We start from the raw sequence: 10984 nt of genomic DNA, 5'->3' as shown, positions 1-10984 counted from the left end.
CCAATGTGTCCAGGTTAGGTACCACTCTGATGGGACACAATGAACCCCAAACATGCCTTAAGAAGCCCCTTGGAGAGGCTACACACACCTGACCATTGACAATGTCTGGGTACTACAGCAAGATACCAGTCAACCTCAACAGATGTTCCTGTATGACTTAATGACTGATCATCAATTAAATAGGGAAACAAATTATCTGCAGTCCTGCAAAATGAATGCAGATTCATCAAACTACTCAGTCCCCCATGACAGGAAGTGATGTCTGCTGAACCTTTTACTTTTGTATTTCTTTATTTAAAAACAGTATGGTGACAGAGAAAAATAATAATTACAAGAGCTGATTCTTCAGATTATTCAAATCTGGCAATTACAGATAATATTTTAAGGTACCACAGGCTTAACAATACTGGAATTTTGAATAAACAGATATGGTCATTTTTTATACACAAACTCTCCGGTTTACATCCTATAAGATCACAGAATTACAGTTAGTCAACTGTACTCAATGAATTACTTACAATTACTAACTCAATTGAAATTTGTCAGAATAGATGCAATTTATGCTTTTGTGCAGTGGTTTATGATTTTACAGCCATCTTTAATACATTACAAAAACAAAACAAATTGAAACATTGTACATAACACTGCACCTGCAGTTTGCTCAGCAGAGTGAATTTTATTCAGTGAAACGGATATTTATAAATATGAACATTTGAATCCTTCCTCTAAAACACCTCAACAGCACAGCCACACTGTTGAGACTTCGCTGTAACTCAGTCTGTCATTACGCTGCAGACTAATGGCATTAAATGTCAAAGTGGGAATAACAACTGACAGTTGGCACCGGGAAATGTCTAAATGCTCTAAATACACGAAATGTAATATACAAATTCATATGGGTACACAGGTGCCGCTGATGCTACTGTCCCAGAATCTGGTATCTGTGCACTGAACTAATGGCTGTGTTCATTTAGTTTTCATTTGCTTACAGGAAATAAGGTGTTGTTGTTCGAGGTGGAATGACCCTTTCAGAGTCAGGCACTGCTCTGAACAGCTTTGGCTCTCTTGTGTTTGCGTCTTTGAAGACCATAATGGAGGCGATGTTGCCGCAGCGATAGCAGTAGTTGGGAGCCGACCACACCGTGACCAGCTTCTCGTCAAACATGAACTTGTAGCCTTCGTGGACGAGTTGATGTGCTCTGCAGATCAGCTTCAGGTTGTTGATGTGAACAAACTGCAGTTTTTAAGAAGAGAGAGAGAAACAAAAGAAGGAGAGAAAAATAACATTTACACACAAACAGCAGCCAAACGTAATTAAAGCTGTCAGGAGTCTAATATTTAATATTACACTTAATTTGTCCCACTGCAAGTTTAGCTTCTTAAAAAAATAAGCAGAATTGACCGCAGACATTTGTGAGCATCGTTCTCGCTGTTTCCCAGCAGACATTTTGACAGCTAATAACAATAATGATAACGGGAAAAAGTGTCCCGGTAACAGCGAGCCAGCATGAATACCAGGTCCCTGAAACTGAAGCAGCTCCTGCCGCCCTTACACCAGATGACTTTTCAAACGATTTCACTGTTGTCACACCCGTCATCTTGATGGTTTGATGGCCATGAAACTCGGTCTGAGCTGTCTTTAGTCTTTTTCGTCATATAAAATCAAACGCGTTGAATATTATCCCACATTTCAGGCTCAGTTGAAAAAATAGTGATGTTTAATCAACACTTTGAACAACCAATAGGTGTGCTCTCTCTAGAACCATCGGGGGAAAAAAATGAAACTCACATGTTCTCCCATTTGCACTGCGATAGTCTTTGCAAAATCTTAAAAACTCTTGTCACACTCTCTTCAAAGTTTTCTCGTGTACAGTAGACATGTGCTTTTCCTACTGTCATTGTCGAAAAGTATGTGCCCCTGATGTGAATGTTCAGGCTCTCTGGTAGCTAAACAAACGCTGCTCACACCCTGTCAGCTGGAATCCAGAGGTCAGAACTGATGTATTGTGCCTGAGCTCACTGACTGAAGCTACATTTGAGCTTTGTGCCTTTAGAGACAGCAAACGCATCTGTAGCTGATGAACTAAAGTCCACTGTAGCTTTCCAATTTATAAACACTGACAATACTATTTACTGTCAATGCTTGATGTTGGCCTACATGAATTAAGTCGGGTTTGGACTGTGCTTTTACAAACACAGTTAGGTGTCAGGATGATAAAAGATTTACAGTTTGTGCAGTTACAATGTTAGATTTCACTAAAGACTACCCAATTCTGTATAAGTATGTTACGTACTGTATGTACAGTAAACTGTGGAACCTTTGAAACTATTTTGTGCAGCAAAGTTTCATCCTGTATGCATTGTTTTTAATGTGTATGTGTGCAGTCACTGCAAGTCAATCAACATGAGTGTGACATACCTCATTTGTGACTTTGGCACCAAAGAGCCAGCCAGCTCCTCTGGGGCTGATGGCCCAGGTGTCCACGTCTTCGGGGTCTGACCACACCAGATCACAAAACGCTCCTTTGTGTGGGATCTCCTGGTTTCGCTCAATGGTTCGAATCTGATCCAGAGTTTTTATGTCTGGGGAGAGGCCTCCATGGACACACAGGATCTGCTCGTCCATCAGCTGAGAGTACATAAGGACATCACACAGGTATATCAGATTCTGTTTGGCCACACAAACTGTATGTTACATAACAACAGTAACTAGGCGAAGTGGGGGTTTCAAGTTTGGGAAGACAAAAAAAAATGCAGTTCCTGAAACGTCCACTTGAGACTGGCTACTGAATAAGTCAGTCTCCATAAGTCCCCATGTTAAAATGTCTCCGCAGCAGAAATAAACATGTTTACAGCCTGGTACAAAAAACTGTTTTGGCCTCAGCTCCATGTCTTTGGCTATTTTTAGATTAGCCTCGAGGCAGAGTCTCCACACTGAACTCTTCAGAGACCTGTGGGTGATGTCACAGATACAACGTCCATATGTTATACTGTCATCAGAGACACACGTTTCAATAAGCTATCACTTACAGGCAATGTCATCTAAAGGATCTAAAGGATGTGATGTTGGTAAACCCATAGCTGAATGAATACCAACAAATAACTCCCAGACATGACTTTGGGAAACTGTGGTCACTAGTTACATATTTCATTATGAAAAAGTCAGTTTCACTATTGATGATCATATTTTTTGAGTGTATATAAATGGCTGTGGCTCAGTTCTGGGATGATTTTTTAAAATGTGTCAGTGGCGCAATGAAGGAGTGAAATGTTTTGCTGTCTTTGATTTGTTTTCCACTCCTAAGATCTTAAAAAGTGTCCATCCTGTCTTTGAGACAAGATCTAGTCCATCTAATCCAAACAAAATACCAGCTGTCAGTCACACCAGTCACTTTATTGTCATACCTGCTGCTGATATGTGCCTGTTTACCTAATTCTTGCACTTAGTAGTTTTTGATATAGTGGTATATATATATATATATAGTGGTATAGGGGTAGTTGTTGTGGTGGTTTTGTTTGTGCATGTCTCTACTTGTTTATTTATGTGTGCACACTATGGGGGGCTTGTAATCTCATTGTACTTGTATAATGACAATAAAGGCATTCTATTCTATTCTATTCTATTCTATTCTATTCTATTCTATTCTATTCTATTCTGTTAGAACGATGGTGGCCACAACAGAGAGAGACTCTTCCCTTTCACATGCAGCAGCTTTTAAGAGCAGGGGAAGGAACAGCATGTATGTGTATCAGGACATCACAGTCACCACAAAGTGCTGTTCAGTGCTAGTAGTTCAGCTGCTCTCTGTGAAGAAACAGGATCCTCAGAACAACAAGTTAACACACCGCACAGACACAGCTCCATACTTACAGCTGCAACTGTTAACATATCGAACACTTTGGTGCAGTATCGCCACGCATTTGCATTTCCGTACTTGGTCTGACACTCATCTGCAGGACAAATAACAACATTTATTTATTTCAAGCAGAAGTGTGTGATTATTGTTCATGAAGTTTTTAAATAGTAACCATTGTGTCATGAGTCAGATCTCACCATAGAAGCCATAAACTTGGGTGATCTGTCTGCTCTCATGGTTTCCACGCAGGAGCGTGATGCGGTCGGGCCATTTGGCTTTAAGCACCAGCAGGTAGGTGAACGTCTCCAGACTGTAATACCCTCTGTCGACAAAGTCGCCCTGCAGATGGCAGACGTGTGTTAGTAACACCGTGTGAGAACACCAGTTCAACAGAAAGAAAGTGATCTCAATGTACAAACCATAAATATGTAATTTGTGTCTGGAACCTGGCCACCAGTTCGGAAGAGTTCACAGAGATCATAAAACTGAAACACAAAGAGATGAAAATGTAGAGCAAGCATCGTCACGTGTGATGGATGTGTGTGTACGGCATCAGGAAACACGTGCACATGCTCAGACATGTGGATCTGTACCTGTCCGTGTATGTCCCCACATACTGTTACAGGTGTCGACACGGGCTGGACGTTGGACTCCTCCAGCAGCAGGTCACACACGTAGTCACATAACCTCTGGACAGAAAACAGGACACAGACGTGAGCGCTGTGGGTTTCATGACAGGAGCGTTCAGTGTTTTGCCTCCAAATGTTCTGACTGAACGTCATTTTATTGAAACAACTAAAATCAAATGTTTGGAGTGTCGATGGTCCAGGAAAAGTTCCACAGGCATCATCCTACACACACTGCACCGCTGCAAAATATTAAGGTACCACACTTCATCTTGGATTTAAAACGTGGAGGGCAAACGGAATAATATGTTCAATATTCAGAAGACTTCACAGTGAGGGGCTGGAACATGAAGCTGGGCTCTGTCTATGAGCAGGATCAAACTATGACAAATGTAAAGTGTTGCTGGCATTGACTGCTCGGTCAGATTACGTGTGTTATTAATATTAATATGAGGGGATCTACCTGTGTAACGAATACACTAGAATCCAGCTATTATAGATAGATAGATAGATAGATAGATAGATAGATAGATAGATAGACTTTATTTAACCCAGGCTTGGAAATTACAGTGCAGCAGCAGCATTTCAGACAGTGACAAGACAACATAAGAATAAAAATATAAAGAAGAACAATCTATACATAATAAAATATCAAAATAGCAACAGTAAATAAAAATATATTGTACAAAAGTACATACAGCAAACTGGCAGTGTTGATTTGGTGCAAAATAAGAAAGGAGGAATGTGCAGTGTAAGTTATGACCTGAGTTTTTAGCTGTTATAATACAGTGTACATTATTATTATTATTATTATTGGAGAATATGGTGCCACATATTGCCTCTATTGTTATCATGAAGTGAAATGATGACTTTGCAGTTAGCACACTGCTCCAAACTCTGCTCACAACATGACCACATCGGAATATTCACGTTTACTGATGATCCACATTACAGTGTTATCATAAACCTAAAGTACACTGTGCGCTGATAAACTCGGTGCTGACACTGGAGGTGTCATTATAGTGAGCTGTGTCAGTCTGTCCGTAAACAGACGGACCGTGTTACATGAACCACATGCAGACGGAGTAAACATCAGCTGACATCACGCCGTCCTGACAGTCCGCACCTCCGGTCACTGTCACACACAGAGCCGGAGCCGGAGCCAGAGCCGCTCTCATGCCCGCTTCTTTAACGCGCCACACTTCACATAGCTGGACGTGTATTTAGCTGCTGTTGCTAAGCTAAACAATATCTAAACGGGTTTGGTGTAGTCAGCAAAGCTAACGTGCTAGCTGGCTAAGGCTAACGCGAGCTAATTACGCCGTAACAACACAAACAGCGGCGAGCTAACGTTAGCATCACGAGCTAAGCCCACAGCCTCGTCATAAAACACGGACGCTGAGTCACGTTTACCTTGAGGTCATTCTCTGGCAAGTATTTACACTGCTTCGCAATCTCTGCATATTTATCCAAATCTAGAGGCGCCATTATTTCCCAGCCAGCCGTCATGCGCAACTTCCTGCAACACCTGACAGAGTTTCACCGCCCGCTTTCTGTTTGACCCTCTGCTGCCATCTACCACCAGCGGAACCTGTGGCTTTTAATCGTTTTAATCCGGGACTTATTGAAGCCAGACACCAGGCTGCAACATGACAATCAAAAACAGAATGAAGAAACAACAATATTCCGCAGTAATATTAGAATTTGTCTTCGTTGGAAGTTTTATTTTGATTGTTCATACCGGAAGTTCTACTATGATGTTGTGTCTGGCTTGATACATGTGGCGCCAACAGGTAGCACAGAGTGTTTACGCCCTTTAGCGTTCACAGTGAGTAACTACAACCCACCGTTTGGAAATATTTGATTTCACTGGCAGCGAAGAATAAAAGCAGATTTATTTTTAAAGAAGAAAGAGAGAGATAAATATGTTGTTGAATAAACAAATAACCCCACTTTATTAATATTAAAGATAAAATAAGTACAGCACACAAATACGCAGTTGGACATCGTAAACACTGGTTATATAAACCACATTCATGTAATTAGGAGAGCTGATTATTATCTTTTAATCATACAAAAGTTTAAAAGTGCTGAAAAAAAAATCTACTTTCCAGTACTGTAATGCTGCTTAAAAATCGAACAGCTCGTAAACCATGACAGTCTGCCGGCACAATATTATTGGCTGTGGGTGTCATTACACAATGTAACCACTAGAGGGGGCAGTAAACACTGGGGGGGTTTGACAGTGCGACACCTTTACGAGCATCAAGGCAGACACACATATACATAGACATATATACATAGACGCCGCATTGAGCGCTGAATCGTACGTCGACGTCGCCGCCATATTGGATAAGGCAGATCTGCCCGTAAACTAATACAAGGAAATGGACTGAACTTCATAAAGCGCCTTTCTACAAAGTTCTTTAAGTTAATGTCTCTTATACACCCATTCACACACACACTAATATATCTGGGAAACAAACAGGCACCAAAAACAACGTATGTAACTTTTAAAGTGATGATTATAAATGTTTACTCCTTATGTAAGCACCAAACCAACGTATGTATTTTTCTAATGCTGAGTGTTTACAGCCACTAATGTGTGTAACACTGTTACTGTGATGATAAATATTGAAATATTTATATTTAACATTTAATCTGTGTCTATAATAACCAGATCCTGAAATGTAGATGTGACATGAGGGTTTCTGAATAAAGAGCACTAACGTGTACATTACACGTGAACATATATAGAAAATCAGAATAGTATATACACACACACACACACACACACACACAACACACACGCACACACACACACACACACACACACATATATATATATATACACACACACATACATGTGTACTATAGTATGTAAATATGTTACGTATATGTACACGTTAGTGCTCTTTATTCAGAAAACCCTGATGTGCTAGCAAAACATAGCATTTTAGCATTAGCATGTTAACATTAGCATGAGCGGTGACGCGATAGCAATTATCATTAGCCTGTATATTTAGCATGTTACCATTAATAGTTGAGAATTTGAGGAGAATAAGAACAACCACAGGTTTCTCTTCAGCACTGTAGCCAGGCTAACAGAGAATCACAGCTCTACTGAACCATCTATTCCTTTAGGTCTAAGTAGCAATGAGACTTCATGAGCTTTTTTAATGATAAGATTATAACTATTAGAGACAAAATCCATCACCCTTGCCCTCAACAGACATTGATCTGCATTCTGATACAGCAAGTTCTGAAACACTGTAAAACCTGATATGTATTTAGAGCTGTTTTTCCCCATCGACCTTCTCCAAAAACTTAATCATTCTGGCCTAAGCCGTCATCCTGTCTCTTAGACTCCATCCCAACCAGGTTGCTCAAGGAAATTTTACCTGTAGTTAGTAATTCGTTATTGGATATGATTAATCTGTCTTTATTATCAGGATATGTACCACAGTCCTTTAAGGTAGCTGTAATTAAACCCTTCTTAAAAAGCCCACTCTAGACCCAGAGGTCTTAGCCAACTACAGACCGATATCAAACCTCCCTTTCTGTCTAAGATACTTGAGAAAGCTGTAGCTAATCAGCTGTGTGACTTTCTCCATAACAATAGTCTATTGAGGATTTTCAGTCGGATTTAGAGTGCATCAAGCACAGAGACGCATTAGTCAAAGTTACAAATGACCTCCTAATGGCATCAGACAAAGGACTCATCTCTGTACTTGTCGTTAGATCTTAGTGCTGCATTTGACACCATTGACCATCAAATTCTTTTACAGAGAATGGAACATCGAATGGCATCAAAGGACCCGCCCAAGCTGGTTTAAATCGTACTTTTTAGATCGATTCAGTTTGTTCACGTCAATGAGAACCTCCATGCAGACCAAAGTTTGTCATGGAGTCCCACAGGTTCTGTACTTGACCACTTCTATTCAGTTTATATATAGGCTTCCTTTAGGGAACATCATTAGGAATCATCTATCAATTTTCATTGTTATGCTGACGACACCCAATTATATTATCGATCAAGCCTGATGCAACCAATCAATTAACTAAACTCCAAGCATGCCTTAAGGATATAAAAAGTTGGATGACACAATTTTTTGATGTTAAATTCAACAAAACTGAAGTCTTGTAATTGGACCCAAACACCTCAGAAACTCTCTTTCTAGAGACTTAGTTACTTTAGATGGGATCACCCTGGCCTCCAGCTCCACTGTAAAGAATCCTGGAGTTGTTTTTGATCAGGATTTGTCCTTTAACGTCCACATAAAAACAAATTTCGAGGACTGCATTCTTCCACTTACGTAACATCGCAAAATCAGACGCATTGTCCTCTCAGGCGGATGCAGAAAAACTAGTCCACGCATTGTTACTTCAAGGCTGGACTATTGTAACTCTTTGTTATCAGGCTGCTCCAATAAGTCTCTTAGAACTTTGCAGTTAATTCAGAATGCTGCTGCACGTGTTTGACAGGAACCAGATAGAGATCACATCTCTCCCATTTTGGCTTCCTTGCATTGGCTACCTATTAAATCTAGAATAGAATTTAAAATTCTTCTCCTTACTTACAAAGCCTTCATGGTCAGGCACCATCTTATCTAAAAGAGCTCATAACCTTATTACCCCTCTAGAACACGCGCTCTCAGGACGCTGGGTTCCTTGTGGTTCCTATAGTTTCCAAAGTAGATTGGGAGCCAGAGCTTTCAGCTATCAGGCTCCTCTTCTGTGGAACCAACTACCTTTCTGGGTTCGGGAGGCAGACCGGTCAACCCTTTAAGAATAGACTTAAGACTTCCTTTTTGAAAGCCTATAGTTAGGGCTGGCTCAGGTCATCCCTTAGTTATGCTGCCATAGGATTACACTGCCGGGGGACCCCACCGAGGGTTATGCCAGCCAGGCACGGTATTGGTGAAGATGCACACATCTCCCTTACCGAAATCTCTCTCTCTCTCTCTCCTCTCTATCTCTATCTCTATCTCTCTCTCTCTCTATCTCTCTATATCTTTCTCTCTCTCTCTCTCTCTATTATATATATATATATAGATATATATCCATCTCTCCTATATATCTCTCTAATTTTCTCTATATCTCATCTCCTCTATATATATATATATCTATATCTCTATCTCTCCATATCTCTCATATCTCTCCATCTGTGGACATGTCTCATTAATGCATGTTACTAACCAAACTCCCGGAGTTTCTGTCTCTGTCGTCCAGCAGGTTCTCGTGGTCGTGGCTGCTGCTGTGATCCTGCATGACGCCCACTACATATATTATTACTGTCATTATTACAACCATATCTATTACTGTAATCATTTTATCATTCATTATAATTCATGTCATTTTATCAGTCATTGTACAATATGTTTGTGTTTGATTGTCCTGTACACGTGACACCCATTGCACGTCTGTCCGTCCGGGAGAGGGATCCCCCTCTGTGGCTCTTCCTGAGGTTTCTTCACGTTTTTTTCCCTGTTAAAAGGGTTTTTTGTGGGCAACTTTTCCTCACTCGAACCGAGGGTCTAAGGACAGAGGGTGTCACATCCCTGTAAAGATGTAAAGCCCCTGAGGCAAAGGTACTTTGTGACTTTGGGCTATACAAATAAAATTGATTTGATTTGATTTAGTTAACGCGTGATGCGCTAGCATAAACATTAGCATGCTAGCATAGCATGTTACCATTAACATGTTAGCGCTGATGCGGTGACACACTATTAATTCTTAATGACTAATGCTAATTAGCATTAGCATGTTAACATTAGCATGTTAAACATTAGCATGTATTTAATTCTTAGTGGTTATGTTAATTAGCATTCATTTTAGCATTGGTCGCTAATGTTAACATAGTTCAGCTAGCGCATTCAGCGTTAACATAAATCAAATAAATCAATTTTATTTGTATAGCCCAAAGTCACAAAGTACATTTTGCCGAGAGGGCTTTACAATCTGTACAGGGAGTGACACCCTCTGTCCTTAGACACTCGGTTTCGAGTGAGGAAAAATTGCCCACAAAAAACCGCCTTTTAACAGGGAAAAAAACGTGGAAGAAACCTCAGGAAAGAGCACAGAGAGGGATTCCCTCTCCCAGGACGGACAGACGTGCAATGGATGTCCACGTGTACAAGGACAAATCAACACAAACATATGTACAATGACTGATAAAAATGACAATGAAATATAATGAATGATAAAAATGATTTACATAATAGATATGGGTAGTAATAATAACAGTATAATATATGTAGTGGCGGCATGCAGGATCACAGCACAGCCACGATCCCACGAGAACCTGCTGACGACAGGCACAGAAAATCCGGGGAAGTTTTGGTTTAGTAACATGCATTCATGAGACATGTCCACAGATGGAGAGAAGAATGGAGAATATGGAGAGGATATAGAGTATAGATATATATATATATAGAGAGTGATATATAGAGCCCTAAGCGGCGATAATCGAGGCGAGCGAGATGGGCTAGATATCTATAT

The 10984-nt window shown here is 40.4% G+C and overlaps 1 protein-coding gene across 1 annotated transcript; it reads right to left on the bottom strand.

The window, feature by feature from the left end:
* Positions 1–293: 293 nt before the first annotated feature.
* Positions 294–6070, bottom strand: LOC104937056 (serine/threonine-protein phosphatase 6 catalytic subunit). The gene is made up of 7 exons (XM_010753201.3): positions 5897–6070; positions 4451–4546; positions 4277–4342; positions 4055–4196; positions 3872–3951; positions 2420–2629; positions 294–1234 (listed from the first exon to the last, which is right to left on the bottom strand). The coding sequence occupies exons 1-7, from the start codon at positions 5990–5992 to the stop codon at positions 986–988; spliced, it is 939 nt and encodes a 312-aa protein (XP_010751503.1). The 5' UTR covers positions 5993–6070; the 3' UTR covers positions 294–985.
* Between the last annotated feature and the right edge of the window lie 4914 nt (positions 6071–10984).

This window comes from Larimichthys crocea, chromosome III (assembly GCF_000972845.2).
Source record: "Larimichthys crocea isolate SSNF chromosome III, L_crocea_2.0, whole genome shotgun sequence".
Lineage (NCBI taxonomy): Eukaryota > Metazoa > Chordata > Actinopteri > Sciaenidae > Larimichthys > Larimichthys crocea.
The sequence above is the reverse complement of the archived record's forward strand: the minus strand, read 5'-3'. Positions and strand labels throughout refer to the sequence as shown.